The 18,465-nt window shown below is 32.2% G+C and overlaps 1 protein-coding gene across 1 annotated transcript in view; it reads right to left on the bottom strand.

The window, feature by feature from the left end:
• LOC106467235 (vesicle-associated membrane protein 3-like) overlaps positions 1 to 18,465 on the bottom strand; it is a gene marked incomplete at its 5' end in the record, with an annotated part of 33,171 nt that overhangs the window by 9,730 nt on the left and 4,976 nt on the right. The window contains 4 exons of the mRNA XM_022395372.1: positions 3,937 to 3,988; positions 10,215 to 10,266; positions 10,987 to 11,066; positions 14,571 to 14,649. Coding sequence (XP_022251080.1) covers positions 3,937 to 3,988; positions 10,215 to 10,266; positions 10,987 to 11,066; positions 14,571 to 14,649 — 263 coding nt within the window. The remainder of the gene's footprint in view (positions 1 to 3,936; positions 3,989 to 10,214; positions 10,267 to 10,986; positions 11,067 to 14,570; positions 14,650 to 18,465) is intronic.

Genomic DNA, 18,465 nt, shown 5'->3' with positions numbered 1-18,465 from the left:
TTGGAGTAACCAGGGAAACTAAGGTTGAGCAGACCCGTAAGGAGCAATCAGAAGAGTCGTGCATGGAAGAGTGAGACCACCCGATAAAGTAAATGGATGGGGGGTAAACATAAAGGAACAGATGAGACCAATCCTGGCTGAAGGCATCAACAGCCAAGGCTCGAGGATGGAGGACCAAGGATCAAACCTAGGTAACTTATTACTGACAGCAGTGGCAAAGGCATTGATATGGGGCATACCCAGATGCAGACAGAGCCACCAAAAAATGGCAGGATGCAGGAACCATTCCATTGGCTAAACTCGATCCAGTCGGGAATTACAATCGGCTATGAATGTGATGTGTGGAGAGCCCGATAAAAAAGATCCATAGTGCAAAAACATAGGGATCTGGACCTGGTGCCACATTGGTGTTTGACATAAGCCACCATAGTAGATTTGATGGATTGATTCATAACCAGATGGCGGCTGGCAAGAGAAAACAATTCATCCAAAGCCAGGCAAACAGCCAGGAACTTGAGAACATTGATGTGAAGAGAATTCACCTCCACAGATCAACGACCCAAAATGTCCAGATGTAAATCTGGCCACAGAGGAGGAAGCAGGACTCCTGCCAACATGTGAGCCCTGTTAAACCACCAGTGGAGATTCTCTACAAGGGATGAGAGAAGGGATATAGAAGTATCCATGGGATCCTGGGCAAGGTTCCATTGATTGTGAAAGACCCATTGAAGAAACTGCATATGGGTCCTGCCAAGGGGTATGTGAGAGGTCATGGAGGACCACATCCCAAAAGTGATAGAACCTTGCGAGCTGTAAGTGAGGGAACAGACAGTGATTTCTGAATGGCCCATTCCATAGAATGGAGCCAGAGAGGAGAAGGGTTGAGCCCAACTGAGATGGGTGTTGAAGAAAACACCCAAATGGATAAGGTATTGGGTAGAACAAAGGAAAGACTTATCCAAGTTGACCAACCAGCCCACACGTGCAGCTTCGGCCAGGAGCTGATGAGTGTGACAGGCTGATTCCCATTCAGAATGAGTAAGAAAAAGCCAGTCATCAGTATAAACATGGAAGTGCAACCTCATAGCACAAATATGTTGAGCAAAGGAGCAGCCCACATGAGAAAACATGTATGGTGCTGAGGCTAGGCCGATAGGTATGGCATGAAATTGGACAAACCAAAGATATGGAGGGGAATGCTCCATCACAGGTATGTATAGGTTAGCATTGGAAATGTCCACCTTGGTCATCCAAAGACCTGTAGAAAATGCCCACCGAAGAGAAATGTGTCTCCATGGTAAAGCAAGGAGTGTGAACATACTGATTGAGACGGGATATATCATTGACAGGACACCAGTCTCCAATCATCTAGTGAACCACAAACAGGTGAGGGTAAAACCCGATGAACCTAGTGAGCTGGTTTGATAGCCTGTTGTTCAATGAGGTCCTGAACTGCTCCTGACAGACACTGGCATGTCATGAGATCCAAGGAGAAGGGAAGGGAGCACTGGATAATGGCAGAAGGGAGAGAAAGGGGATAGCATATCCCTCCGAGAGAACTTTGTGAACCCAGATATCTGAGAGAAAAGGTCCCCACAGATGAATGAAATTCAAGAGACAATCTCCCACGTGGGCCCGAATAGACCAGATTGTACTAGTACTGCTGTTTACGGATCGTGTCATCAAGGCAATCATCAAACATTGGCACCAAGGGAGGATGGGACAGGAAGAGGTTGGAAGGGAAGGTCGGGGGCAGAAATCAGTTCCACACCACCCCCGACTGCATCAAATGAGCTACTGAGTTAGTAAGGGTAGAATGTTGATGGGCCGAGGTCACCTGCGACTCCAAAGACAGCACCATGTGGAGGCCTTTCAGATAAGAAGCCTGGAGATGAGTGTGCCAAAACCGCATCACAGCCCAAGAAGTCCCAACAACAAACAAACCATGTTTAAAGCACAAGAGACAAGGATGGCAGGGAGCCAATGTAGAAGTAAGGATAAACAGGAAACATCCTCAGCAGAAAACCTCCTCAGGGTTCCTGTTAAGAGCCTATGACAGAAGGTTGTAATTGATGCTCTAAAGACGCTTGTTGAGTCTAACATAAGGCAATACACTCGTGAAATGGCCCTGAAATTGCATGTTCTCATGAAACAATACGTAAACATCTAACAAATATGGGAAAACTACATAAAGATGGTGTTTGGGTGCCTCTCTGATGATAATCATTTCCAATGTGTGAACGTTGCTTTGTCTCTTCTGGCACGTAATGCGTGTGAACCATTTTTGGACAGAATTGTCACTGGTGATGAAAAATTGATTCTCTATGCAAATATTAAATGCCAAAAGCAATGGCTCGGTCCTAGACAAAAACCACTTCCGACCCTAAAACCTGGACTCAATTTGCAGAAAGTGATGCTTTGCAGTTGGTGGGACATTAAAGGAGTAATTCATTTCAATCTCATCAATCCACAGCGAACTATCAATGTAGAGATCTATAGTCAGCAACTGGAACATTTAAATCAAGCTTATCATCAGAAATGCCCTTCACTCGTCAATCGGAAAGGTTTTCTTCTTCTCCACGACAGTGCACGTCCGCATGTGGCAACTTTGATGCAACACAAGTTTATGGAGTTGGGTTGGGAAGTTCTCCCTCACCCACCATATTTTCCAGATATGGCACCATCAGATTACTATCTTAATGGGAAAACGTATGCAAATATGGAAAATGTTAAAGAAGACATCGATATATTTTTTGCTTCAAAGCCAAGTGATTTCTTTAATCGGGGCATTAACAACCTAATTGTAAGATTGAAAAGCATCATCGACAAAAGTGGAGAATATTTTATTTAATGTTTTGTTTCGATACACAAGTTGTTCAGGGTTTTTCAACTTAAAAAGCAACATTAATTTCTTGACGACCTACTAAATTTTGATGCCAATTTTATTGAGGTACACTAATAAAAAATTAATTACATTTTTAAAATAATTATTTAAAACATTGTGACATGCACCCTTTAACCTGTCAATAGCAAGAGAATTAATTACATACATTTCAATTAGTTTTTCTATGAAATGAAAAACTGTTATTAAATCAGATAATGCATTTCTTAAAGTCAGTTTTCTAGGCCATTTATGTGTTTTTCCATTTTCCATTGAAAATTTTCAAGATGCATGGTGACCCTGATTCATCACTTATCTGATTCTTCCTCAATTATTGTAATGGGGATGCAAATGAACTAAGAATTAGCCAATTTGTCAAAAGAGCCAACAATTAATAACTAAAAGAAATGTTTCTTTTGGAAAGAAAGTGCAGCAACAACTTACAGTTAAGGAACTGAATCTGTAAATGATAATGAATTATCCTTTTCAGTATCAAGAACAAAATGTAGTTAAACACAGTTCTTCTTTATTCACCAAACTGCTTGAGGGTCTATGGTTGCTGATGAAAGGGTCACGAACCTCAAAAAATTCCCATAAAAACAATTAAACAGAAGTCCCATCAATGTTGCAATTAATCCCACTAATTACTGATACAGTTCCCTATGTGTTGTACATGGATAGTGGGTGATTTTGCCAAATGTTTTTATCAGTTCTTCACATTTAGTGTTATAACTGGCAACATTATGCATTACGAGGACCACACTGTTAGTGAACAATACAAAAACAAGTTGTATATTTGAGGGTTAACAGTTAAGACTACTACAGTGTAAAAATAAATTTGTATAACGATGAAAATTATAAATTAGTAAACTAAAATTAAATTTGGAATTATCTTGGAAATAAGGAATTTAAACTGACAAAGTAAAAGAAAAATCATAAAACAGACAAAATAAACTTACCTCTATCTTTTTTACAAAAACAACAAATAATTAAAAAAAACTTAAGAAAACTCCAAAACAAAAGTAAAAAACATACGAAACAAAACAAAAACTTACCAACAATGATAATAACAATTATGAGAATTATTCCTATAATTATGGCCCACATCTGCAAATAAAAAAGCAAAGCAATTGGTGTTAACAAAATGAACAGAAATACAAAAACAAATAAAAGGTCTAGTAAACTCAATTTCAATGGATTTGAATAAATCACTTCAATAATTTTTCATTTCCAGTTGACCAAGGCTTTTCAAGAATGGATAATAATCAATTTATAGTCAAGAAATAGTTTAGGATGCTGTGACAGTTTACAAGATACTGTCAAAATAGGTCTATGTTAAAGTAATACAGCTTTTTAAAGTTTCATGGTTTAAAAATGAATAAAATGACCCAATATGTGAAAACTCTAGAAACTGGCTCTTAAATAAACTTTAAGGTTTGTTAGTTTCAGATATTCTTGCAAAGCTAGACATGTGATATCTGCACTAGCTGTCTCTAACTTTGAATTAACAGACTAGAGTGAAGGTAGCTATTTAAATACAGGCACCTCAGGCTCTCGGGCTATTTTAATTGGACAGTAGGATTTGACTATAACTCTTATAATGCACCCTTGGCTCAAAAATGCAAAGCAAAATGTTTACAGCATTAGAATGAGAACCATGGACCCTTGGATTCAGGGTCTGGGATGTTACCCACTAGGCCACGCTCAGCTCATATAAAATAATAACAGCTTAAACTGTAAGAATAGATTAGTTGGTTGACATCTTCCTTAACTATCTATAGCCAGTTAGGTGTAATATTACAGCTGGTATGGAGGTTTGTTTGCTTTATGTTATTGCTTTATACTAACTATAAGAAAAAGGTGGGATTATATTTAAAACTATTATTATAATTTTAAATATAAAAGAAGGCTTAAAATTTAAGAACTTTGATTTTTCATTAAGTTTTTAATGTTATTAGTGGTTTTACCCCTTTGACTGCAGCTGCTTTAAATAAGTGTGAAACTTTTGTGAGCCATACACTGTACACAGCACAATCACATTCAACTGCCTGAGGCAGACTGTACCCTATACAGCAAATCAGCAGTCAATGGGTTAAAAATGAAAATTTTCAAGGAAGAATCTATAATATTAACTAAGTCTAGGAAAATTTCTATTGTTTTGAATTTTTGCAAGGAAGTTCATGAGACACACCTCAGAAATTAAGTTAGTGTGTACTATTTTAATTAGATGGTATTCATCATAATTAAATGTGAAGCTACACAAAGGCGTACTGGTTATCATTGAACTTGATTGTGGTTTAGTTTTAATTTCGTGCAAAGCCATCCCTAGCTAGTCATCACCACTCACTGCCAAATCTTTGGATATTCTTTTACCAACGAATAGTGGGATTGACCATCATATTATAACACCCTCACAACTAAAAGAGCAAGCATGTTGGGAGGACAGGGATTCAAACCCTAGACCCTCAGATTGTGAGGCCTAACTTGCTTATGGATGCTAGATTGCCATGGTATGGACGTTGAAAAAATGACCAAGCATTTTCAGTGATTTTGTTCATTAAATATTGTTGTTTTTTTGTATTTACAGCAACATTTATGACAAAATTACACACCATCAAAAAGATTGGTACAAAATTTGAATTCTCAACAACTATCAAAATATCATGAAGGAAGTCAAATTGACACATTTTAGCCGATTGTTAGATTTCTCTTGTTTCATCATCAGCCAATATAAACACATATTGGCAAGTAGGCTCTCACCTGCAGAGACAAGATGGTGGTAATGAAATTTTAAAGCAATGTAATATAAACTAACACAAGCAACAAATTGTGGACGGCAAGGAACTATTTAATCCTTCAAGGTTGTCCTTGCACACCCACATTAAGTAAAAACTTAAACCCACCCTTTATTTTCAGAAATCATCAAATCCCCTCTTAAACCTTGTAAAATGTTGGCTTCCACTACTGCTGACAGCTACTTGTTCCATACATCAATCACTCTCATAAAAAAAAAAAATCTGCCTTAACTGTGTGTCCTGTCTTTTACAAACTTGTTCTATACCTGGAATCATCGTAGTAGCCCTCCCCTGAAACCTTTTCTATAAAAAAATATCCTTTTTCAAATAAGAAGACCAAAACCATACACAGAATTCAAAGTATAGTCTAACTAGTGGATTGTACATATTTTGACTTGTTATCAATATGTCTATAAATACTAGCAACAAAGCATTGCTTTCACAGCTTGAGTGACTTATCCACATTATGCCAAGACTTTTTTTTTTCAGGCAAGCTACTAATGAGTGGTTCCCACCTATATCAAATGTGATCAAATTATGATAACTCAAATGCATTACCTAGCATTTACCATAATTAAAATTGCTTTGCTAAATATCTGTCCAACTTACAAAATGATTAATCATGTTGTTATATGTCAAAATTCTCAAACAGCTAGAAATATTGTATATGCACAAAAAAGTTCAGTTTGAAGGAAAATTTTCTTTACCATTATACTGAAGTTTTGTTTGCAATAGTTGTTCTTGCATGAGCTGAAAAATAAGAGATTGGTTGTCTCTCAACAACACTGATTTTACTATGGCGTGACTGAAGGAATGTCTCATCTACTAATCACCAGTATAACATTCATATAAAAACTAGTAAAGTTAATTTAGTGCAGAAATATTTAAGAAAAGTTTATTCTATTTTATTTTAAAACTTACACTTTATTTATGTTTGTATTAATTGATATTAACTGCTATGATACAGTAAATTAAAACTCACTAGGTCCAGGTCTCATCACTTTCACTGACTGGATTTTAAACACACATATCTTAGAGGAAAATTTTTAAAGGGCATGTTACTTTTTTTACTTCCTGGGACTTTCCAAATATGTATTTTATACTTTGCTTAATATTCTATAAAATTTTATCCCCTGAAAAATGAGGCAGAATTTGGTTTAAATTAAATTAGTAGTTCCACAGATAATATCTACTCATCACTCTCATGACCTAACCATAGTAAAGACTGTTGCTTATGTTGCTCACCACATTAAAAACATAGACCTACATCTAGTATCAAGACATGTTTTTGTTTGAAAGCATACCAATAATATCAAGCTTGTACAAAGCAGCAGTAGCACTGTATTATCCTGATGATGACTGACCAATACCAGTCGAAACATGTAGGATGTTTTATTTTTTTACATATTTATTCATACTGTCATTGTTCTTTATTTTTATGACAAAACTACACAATGGGCTATCTGGACTCTGTCCACCACGGGACTTGAACACCAGATTTGAGCATTGTAAGTCCATAAACTTCCTGTTGACCAACCAGGTGGCCTCTGTCATGCTTATAATATTGAAGATATGTGGATTATTAATCAAATTTAGCATGTAGTTCTATTTATCCATTTCTAGTAGTTTGTTTTGTTTTGAATTTCGTGCAAAGCTACATGAGGGCTATCTGCACTAGCTATCCCTAAGTTAGCACTAAAGGGAAGGCAGCTAATGAACATTACCCACAACCAACTCTTAGGCTACTCTTTTACCAGTGAATAGTGGGATTGACCATCACTTTATAATGCTCCCATGGCTGAAAGGGCGAGCATGTTCATTGTGACAGGGATTTGAACCTGCAACCCTCACATTGCGAGTTGAGCATCATAATCACCAGGCCATGCCAGGTTGCCATTTTTAGTAGCACCCACATCCTGGTAAAACTAACTTAATTACTGCCATCTTAAGAGTGATTTTAACTTAAAAGTCTCAAGCTCTTGAAAAAAAAAAGTCAGAGACTTCAGACTCCTAAAATAAATTTCTTACTTGGAGAACTGCATTTGTTTAATCAAACAACTATATTTTGAAGCAGACTATTCATTCAACCTGAAGTTTGACAAACTAGTTTTCCTGTACTAAAACTGTGAATGACAAAAGAAATGAGATCATGTTGTAAACTGTCCCTTCATACTACATAAAGCTATGCATATCTAGGTATGTACAGAAAATAGCACACAATGACACTTGAAAAATAATCACACTGAAAAAAAAAGTACTATAAAATAATAAAAAGTTTGGTATCTTTCCTAAAATAACAATGTAAAAACTTATTGTTTCTCTGCCTCTTATCAACAGTTAATATCTTTGTTTACTGTGAAAAAACAAAACAAAAAACTGTATATCCCAGAGAAATCTTAATAGCTAAAATTAAAACCTGGCAATTAGTGGAAGTTGTTAATCGAGTAATCAAGCCCATTAACTCTTTCCATACAGGGTCAGTCACATTAACCTTGTAACCACAAAGTTTACATTAGTTTTCATACTTTAACTTCTAATGTTTTTTGTGTATATTCATGAATTTAGCAAGCTTTGAGTAAACATTACAAGTCTTTTGTATACAAAAAATCTGATTTTTTAATTAAGTATTTTTACTAAAGATTTGTTCATAAATATATGGAGTTAGAGTATTGACTGCTCCAAGAGCAAAGTGATTTTCATGTTAAGATTAAAAATACTTTTCTTCATCTGAACATTATCAAATTTAATTTGCATAATCTCTAAAACCTTGTAAATAAATATCAAACTTTTTTTTTCTATAAAACCTTATATTTTAACTGTTATTTTCTCTACCCTAATTCTATATGGACTCAGTCAATTTGACCAACCTTGTAACCACCATAAAAAGTCCAAAAATCTAACTTACCCTTTTTTCTTTCTTTCTAGAATGATAGCAGATTGTAACTGAAAACAACAGTTGTTTATCCTAAATGGCTAAGGCTCATAACAGTATACATCAATTTATACTTAATTTTATTGTTTTACTACCCTTTGAACCATGTTTAACTAATAATTCCATCACAAAAGTTGTAACTTATTTGGCAAATGCATAGCTCACATTACCATCTTGAATGATGTAGTGCACAAGTTGCTTGTGAGCACACTTCATAAATAATTTTTTTTTTCGTTATGTTATCTAGCCTAATAAGTTTCTAATTACTTTTATAAAAATATACATGAAAAACGAAAAAATATAGTACTTATGTTTGACATTTTTTTTTTGCTGTCAGTTGCCAATGAAATTTAAACCTACTTTATAATGATGGTACTAGATAATGCACCTACAAACACAGAAGAATAACATGCACAAACCAAACAATGTCCTATAACTATTATAACTTAACTGGCCTTTTAGCTAAGACAAGATGGGTTAAAGTAATTAACTTAGCTGCTCAATCTGAACTGAGGATGAAATTGTCAATATGTTCTACTGAAAACAGTGTAACATTATATGTTAATCGATAGATCAAAACATTGCCTTCCTATTGGTTATAAATGATACAGTATAAAGCATCAGAGAGAATTACTGGCAACTTGTGAAAGACATGATGTGACAGGTGGGTGTGGCAAGTGGGTCTAATTTTCTAGTTTTTGACTCCTTAAACAAATCAGATTGAAGACTATTAAAATTACACTTTGCATTAGTAATATTTGTAACGATCAAATTATGTACAATTCCATACTTTAGATAGGGGTTGTAAAAAATTAGAGAAAAAAAAGGACCAAAAAAACAAATGTCATGATACTCATACTAGTGATTAATCAATTATGATCAACTAAACTATTATTCTCAATAAAAAAAACCTAAAAATATTTTTTATTTGTATTTATGGAAAAGCTACTGAGGCTATCTGCCACTCAGCAACACCCAAACATCCACTGTTTTGTTGAAATGAAACTTTTAATGAATTAACTAATTCCAACATCTCTGCCCTTCAATTTATGTTCATAAAAGATTTGAGACTCCTTAAGTTGTGTATTGCCTTCTTAAATTGCACAAAAAGAGCAGGGTGTATATTTTGTTTGTCTCAAACACACAAGTTGCTAAAAACTGAAAACTGGCTCAAATGTTCTTGGGGCAAAGAGGATCTGGTCTCCCTTGCTATATTAAGTTACTGTCACGGCACCTAAATGTCAGTGACATTTGTCAAACACATGTTCATGATAAATTTTAAGTGAACTTCAATACTTTATTTTTACCACTACACCCTTGCAGAAGACATCTTACAATTCAGCTCGATTTATTTTCATAAATTTAGAAAGAATATCTTGCATAGACAATCAATGATTACGGTGGCATAGATAAGTTTCTACAAGTATACGGTTTAATTTGGAACCTTTGATGATCTAAACTGCTACTTGAAGAGCCTAGTCAAAAATTTATAAAAATTGCATGAAATAAAAATCCACTGAAATGAGTTTACTAACTCAAACAAACATTTGCTTTGGGAATTGGAGAAATTTATCTGTCATAATAGCAGAGAAAGTGAGATACTTACCAACAATAATGACTATGATAACTACACCAATTCCAACCATTATAGCAATCATCTGAAAAAAGACATTTCTATTATGGGATGTACTGTCCATTTTTTCCCCCAAGGATTAACTCTGCTAATACCTGGATATAACAGCTTTGAATATTTTAAATGGATAATGCACATTATTTACACAATACAACCACAGAATACAATATATAAACAGATTTAATTTTTATAAAATTTTAATCAAAAAATATATATATTACTATGAACAAGAAGCAGTTTTACTTTTATAAACTGAACAAACTTTTTACGAAACTAATTTTAGAATTTTATGCTGATTCTTTCTAAAAATGTACTTCAAAACAACAATGCTCAGAAAAAAATTTGTTCTGTCTACTGGAGTCAGCTATTACCATTGTTCCACCATAAAGGAAAAAAAAAAGATAAATATAAATTAATTGTAGGTGGAAATGAAAAAACTGATTTGTAATAACTGGTACTCCCTTTAAATAAAGACAAGTTGGCATAGGTTTAGAACTATGGTGTGATTCAGAAACAATAATGAACTGAAAACACAAATTAGGTTTTTAACTGAACTAAAATGTCTACAACTAATTATTTTGGGGAGGTATCTTTTAAGTTAATGATATCTTAGTAAATTTTACAAATGCATTTTGTATAAATGTCCTTATACAACTTGAACCTTAATTTAACTTGAATATTTTGAATAGTTTAAAGTTTCAATGTTGTAGAATAAATCCTAAAAAATAAGCAATTTTTAACTCACCTTGCAATTCTTCCACCAGAATTTTCTCTTCAATTTACCAGCCTGCTGTTCAAACTGTGATGCTCCCTGCTGCAATGCATCTGGTACCAAAACAAAGATTTATAAGCATGTCAAATTTAACCTTTGTTGAAATAACGTATTTTTTAATCAGTGCAGTTCACAGAATGATACCCCAATAATTACACACACAAGCAAAGGGTACAGTACCCCTTTAAACACTTTTCTGCATAAGTCAACCTATTACATTCAAAATTTAATCAAGCACCTTTACTATCAATTTATGTGAATTAAATTAACGTTACAGTATATGTTATGATTTGAAGTTTTAAGTTCTTTATTTCAAAAGAAACCTTTCAAAAAATTACTTAAAACTTCAGATGTATTGTCACATGACCAACAAGCTATGAAAATTCTCTTCTTTGACACTCTATCTTCAATAATATAATGGAAGTTGTGCAGATGTATGTTTATATTATGAGATGCTTACATAACCTTTTAACTCATACATTTCAAAGTTCTCTAAATTAATACAGTTGAAACAAGTAATAAATTTTGTCTACCCCTGATAGGTGCCAAGTCCACCTTCAACAGATTTGTTTGAGCTTTATTTTGAAAATTGGCATGCAGTTGTCATCAAGGGGTACATGTAACAAACTATGGTATTTTTAGCTGCCTAAACAACTATAGCACTATAGTTGGAGATACAGTTTAAATTGTATTCAGGTCTTACTTTTATATTTTAGTTAATTATATATTAGTTATGTTTTAAAATGCATAATTGAAAGTTTAAACATTTTAGAAATATACATCATACTTTGCATTAGTTTTCAAGGCTTACAATATTGTCCAGTGCATGAAAATTTAACCGAAGGGCAGCACATCTCCCAGAACCACTTTAATATGCCTCAAGGGCACCACTGACTTGTGTCAAAATGAAGAATAAATAGTAAAGAACAAGAAAGGAAAATAAAACATTAGAAATTAACTATATGTGAAAAAACCTGAAATTATGAATATAACCCAAACAATATCTTTAAAGATATTCTACAAAAAATTAAAAGGTATGTACTTTTTTCTATATCCTAATTTTAATCATATCATTGCACTTTGTTGATGATAATAGTTAGAGTTGGTGATATGGCAGAGAAAATGAAAAATAAAATATAAAAATTTACCATAAAAAACATTTAATATTCATTTAGGAGGTTCTATAGATTATGCAAATGAAATATGAAAACTATAAGATGAAGAAAAGTATTCTTATATTTAAAATGAAAGTTATCTTGCACTCAACCTATTTTAACAATTTGTATGGACTGAATTGTACTGTTTTTCTATCAATAAAAACGAATGTTGCTGGCTAAACTGAGACATGTTCAAAGCATGCCACTGAACTATGATGACCTCAGATCAATATGGCAGCCCTTGCAGCCTCATGTCATGCAGAAAGTAGTTCATCAAATTTGATAAAATTCTTCTTTCTAATCTGAATTTACTAATAATTTAATATCCAATTTTTTATTTCAACCATAAAATATTGACCTAGTTTCTCTTTACAAATATTCAATGTCTATATACAATGACATTGTTCAAAAATATTGCATTACTTCATACATAACAACCATGACAATTAATAACAGGATTTGAATTCAAAGGTATATATTTCTTGATAAGAACAAAAAGGCTAGTAGTAAGCCTAAAACAGTAAGCTTCATGACAGACTTGATGAGGGTGCTTTCCTGGTCATGTTCAAGCATCAGCGTAATGGTGCCTGTCAAATATGAATGACTGATATGTGTGTGTGTGTTGCATTGTCTACTCTTATGATATTAGATTCAGATGAAATTTGCCCAACATCAGGCCAGACTCTGACCACCCACTCAAAAAAGTTTTAAACAAACTTACATTTATCTCAGGACTCACACTTTTCATGTGAAATGGATAGATTCCATCAAATCTTTGGATTTTTCACACCCCCTGCTTATTTCAAAGTTTAATTGGCCCAATTTTGAGCCAAACATGATCAGATTAAAAAATATAAGGGAACCCTCAATAGCTGCAACACTTGAAGTTCTTTTAGATAGGATTAGAGTAAATTAATTTATGAGAACTTTTTTTCCTTTTTATTAGCTATATTTTTGTGCATCAGCAATACAAAGCATGGGGCACATGTATACACAATTTGATTTTGTTACTCATCACAGGATCTTTACAAGCCTTCGCTCCAATTGAAATTCTTTTACGGCAGGATTAGAGTAAATTAATCTATGAGACCTCTTGGGCATGGTGAAATATATCAATAAAAAGGATTTGACCTCCTGAGTCCAAAACTGTAATTAGATCTCAAATTGGTCAAGAGATGATGGAGCTATGAGCTAAAAGTTTGTACTTGAAAACCTCTGAGCCTCTATGCCACAGCCAATAACCTTTGTAGAAAAATCAATATCATAATGATATTTATCATTTTAGGGATTATCTTAAAGGTTATTCATTTACATATCAATCTTTGATTGCTAGTTATTGTCAACTACATTTTTATACACATTAAAATATTTAAGTATCTTTTATTAAACATTCTAACCAAACCAATTTAAATTAGTCTTACTACCTAATATATTTTAACTCATTTATCAGAAAATATTACTTAAATTTACATTTGTTGTTGAATCATGATTATAATAAAGAAATATTAATTTTGACTGTGAAAACAGAATGCCTTCAGGTCTTTAGGTAACAAACCATGAACATTATTCACACACATATAGAGATATGCCTATACTTCAGGAGTTACTCCGTAAGAGAGGCTAGGTGAAAATAAAGGAATACAAAAACAGAACTGACTTGAAAATAAAACATCAGTATATATACAAAATGAAAGTAACAGTGCTTTAGTCACTTTGCAGCAAAAGCTAAGTGAAGGTGATTTGTAAGATACTAAGATATTTTTTATAGTTTCATGAAAAGGAAGATTTTACAGTACCAAAAACACTGCAACAAATAAAGAATATATTTCATTATCAAGTGTGAACAATAGCTCATCAAAATGTAATACTGTATTATTAGACAAACACTAAGCTTAAAAAAAACAAAGATATAGCTAGTCTGTCAAAATCTTTATCAAATGATACTTTAAACATTGTTCTAGGTGTAAATTTATACCCTTAAGACATAAATTTCATTACTGTTTGGATAATATGTTATTTTGAAATGTACTTAAAATTAACTTTTCCAAACTACAAAAGTAGCTCATTAATAAGGTAAGCAGAAAGATATCTATTTTTCAAGTTTTGGTGATTTCTAACCTTTGGTTTGCAATTAAAAGCCTAAATTAAAAACATACGCATATTTTAATGCATGTATATTTCAAGCTTTGAGGCATGATAAGCATCTGTCTCATTAATTCCTAACTACTCATAAAATACCTCTTCTTTAAACTGTAACCATGTGAAAACATAAGAAAAAACATACACTTTTGCAGATGAAACTCTGTACTATACTAAGCACCATATTATCTATCTACTCTTGCAGGCTTATAAAACTGAAAAATCATTCCAAGATTGTCAAGCATCAAAATCCATTATTACCTGCACGATCATCCAACTCAGATAGTTTCTGATCCCGTTCCAAAACTTTCTCCACATTGGTTTTCATAATATCCACAACCTGATAAAGGGTTAGGGTTATTAGTCAGCTTAATAGTGTTACAGGATATTAAGACAAACCAAAGGCAAGTTCACTTAGATCTCAGAGGAAAAGAGCCAGTTTTTGTGAAGATAGGGAAAAATTTATAAAATATAAATAGGCTTGTGATTAGATATATTAGGCATTGTAAAGAAACTTAAACATTAAAACAAGCTTGTTATGCAAGCTGACATGTTAATCATTTTTGTAATAAGGTTTTGTCATGATCAGTTAAGTCAACTATCAACAAATACAATTTGTTAAGATAATGAACAAGATATATGGAGAAGTGAGTCATCTTCCTGCTAAAGACTACTTAGTTGCAATTTTCACATAAAACAGGAGATACAATACAAAGACCCTACTGTGCATGCAATAACTTATTTACAGTCCAAAGCAAATAATGATTTTATACAAAATTAAAACCACAAACTTTGCTAACTTTTAATTTTTACCTTGAATTTGCTTCTGTAATTTAACATTTTACTATATAAGTAATTAGTTAGGTGTCAAGCATAAAGTTTTAAGCATAATATTTTAACAACCAAAAGCAACAATATTTAAAAGTTCTAAGGTGGCACAAACTAGTTTTATAAAAATGCAAAACTTTCATTACATCTGGGCAAAAATATGCAAGAGATAGTAAGATACTGGTAGTAAAGTGGAACTTTTAGACAAAATTTATTTAACTGAATGTATTTTTTTAATGTTTAGCTTCAATTATACTTGATACAAAGAAAAATTATTATTCACTTTTAATACGTATGCTGAAACATCTCAGTTTATTCTGAGTTCAGAATCATAGCAAAGTCACTTGCAAATTTCATGTGATCACTGGTCTACATATATTTCACTAAAATACTTCCAGCTCAACAAAAATATTTCAATGTATTTTTAATCAGTTTTTCTGTTAAGCAATCAGAATGGCATTTATGCTTAGAAGTAAATGTAAAACTGCTGAAAAAATCTAAATAGCCAAAAATAATCATTGAAATAAGTAAGTCATAGTTTTGTTCTTTACAGCCTTGTTTCATACCTTTATAGATGTTTACATTGTATATTGGATGATAAGTATGAAGTTGTTTGCTAACCTTAAGTCTGTGTACTGACTGGAGTTTCAGATATACTGATTATTTTATATGTATGTATTAAAATAAAAAGAAGAAGCCATTATCTAAATGTATTTTTTATTAGAAGGAATACTGGATGTAAAGTGAATGAAGAGTTATGCAAAATAAAAAGCACAAAAAATAAAACTTAGAACAAACTAGAATAAATATTAAAAAAGAAAGTGTTTCAGGTAAAGAAAATCTGTCAATCAATGAATAAAAAACAAGGTAAATGCACACATTTGAAATGATGAAAAGAAAATGTCATGTCATGGTTTCAGTGCTTTAACCCTCATCAAGCCTGGATGTATTGAATCAACACATTTTTTTTTTTAATTTTAAAGAACCAACTGGGTGAGATAGTTTAAAACTTCAAAAAACTTTCTACAGTTGGCTTCTGCTCACAAAATATCTTATTTTTCTATGTAATATTTGTTTTAATTTGCAGCTTGAAAATTTTGAAAATATTTCATTGTGGGAAGTTTTTTTAAGAAACAAAAATATTTCCCTTTGTTGTAGATTTTTTTATTACTGATATGTATTCTTCCTACATTATCTTTAAACTTTCCTATAAAGTTTTCATTTAAAAAAACTCAATGCTATGTTTGTTTTGATTTGAAAAATACTGCACTCAATTTCATTGTGTTTACAATCACTGGCTTACAATAAAAATACCTTATTTACTAAACCAAAATTATAAGCAAGCCAACATTTTAAATTTTAACGAGAAGGTTTCACTTAATATATGTAATGTGTTTTAAACCCATTTCATATTCATTTATGTATCTTTTCTGACATTGGTTTTAGGTGACTTTCTTTGCCCACTAAAGTAATTACTTAGGTCGATAATGTCTAATTCAACAAAATCCTAACACAGTGGCCTTGTTGGCAAATTAAACATGACATGGTCTAACTCCAAGTGACTTTAGTACGCCTACCTCAATTTGTCCCATACAAACTTGTTCTTTTCCTATCATACAGCAACATCATAATTCAAATGAAGTATAAAATGATAAAGTAAGATGGAAAATAAATATATATATATATGTATTGGGGCTACAACCATAAAGCAAGTTATTAAAGAATATATTTCTTTCTAGCAATTTATCCCCAAACTAATCTACACAAAAGCTGAGGTATACAAGTTATGCTACAAAATGAAAAAAAACTGGTCAAAAATCAATAAAACTTCACCTATGTTCAAAATAGAATGTCATTTTAGAGCTTTTATTCAAAATTATTACTTTCCTATTTAGAGGGCTACAAGTGCTGTATAATGCTTATAAGAATTTCAGAAAATTAATAAACACAAATGCTGAAATCAACACAAAATCAAAATTTGTATATACAAAATTTAATAAGCTTAATATTTTGTTGAATAAATTTCAACTCTGAAATTTATTTTTAATGCATGCAAGAACAACTACAAATTGGTTTTCATAATTTTGTTTAAAGAATTGCATAAAATCTTAGCTAGTAATCGATATTTTAATAGTATACAAGTTAAGTTCTTAAATCTACAAGGAAATATCCTGACCCACGTGACACATTTTGTCTTAGCATGTTATCATCCCTATTTTATTCATCACCTCTCGAAAATGTATGAAATTAAATGTAAAATACTCTTTATAAAATCTTTATTGCTCAAACACACCATAATTTTTATAGCCTTCAATTTTGTTTGGTTACAGAGCTATCCAATAGAAAATCAGACCCCTCCTGCCACACCCACCTGTCACATCCTCTCTTTCACAATTCGTTGATAGTTCTCTCTTACGTTTCATTATATATATTACCTATAACTAATAGAAAGTCATATAATGGTTGGAAACGGCTTGAATGGGTAATGAAGAAAAACTTTAACATAAGTTTAACATAACAGGAAATGTACAAAGTTTTGACAAAGTTTTGTCATAGAATTTTGATAGAAAGTCAAGATTTTCATCTATCAAATGATGTATTGTATAACATTGTATTCTGAACAGAATATTGTCAATTTCACTCACAGTACAAGATTCACTCCCATGGGAAAGTTAATGACTAGCTTGGATGAATTTGTAACAGCTCTTGTCGCATAGTTACAAAGCCAGGAAAATTTTGAAAGGTAAATGAATATGTCAACTTTTTGCATGTTATTAGTCTATATTCTTTGGTGCATTATTTAATTAAACAAAAAATTTTTAAGTGCATTACAATAATTACTATAAAAAATCAGGCTTAACTGTCCTCAACAATCGAGGGCAAGAAAAAAAAAGATTGGGTAAGTGCTTTATTTCTTGTTTGTCATATTTATTTTTGATTATAAAAGTACCTAAAATCTAAAAATATGGATTTTTTTTAAATTATTTAAGACTAGATTAGGTAAAAAAAAGTAATAATAATAATATAATTAAAATGGTTCACAAGGCATGCTCATGGGTAATGTAATTCAACAGCATAACCTGAGCTGCATGTTCCCCTGAGTGATTTACAACTTATAATTGTGCTGATAGTAGTTAGACATGGATTATAGGGCAATAAAACAATAAAATTTAATTATAAATAGAGGTATAATGTTACAAACTTAGAGATACTTAGGATAAACAAATGTAGTTTCATGTTACAATTTGAAGTCCTTCTAGAAAGAAAAAAGTTAATTTAGGTTTATTTCAACTTTTTTTGGTGGTTACAAGGTCAGTCAAATTGACCA

This window comes from Limulus polyphemus, unplaced genomic scaffold, assembly GCF_000517525.1.
Source record: "Limulus polyphemus unplaced genomic scaffold, Limulus_polyphemus-2.1.2 Scaffold2538, whole genome shotgun sequence".
NCBI lineage: Eukaryota > Metazoa > Arthropoda > Merostomata > Xiphosura > Limulidae > Limulus > Limulus polyphemus.
This window is presented reverse-complemented; position numbering and strand designations above follow the sequence as displayed.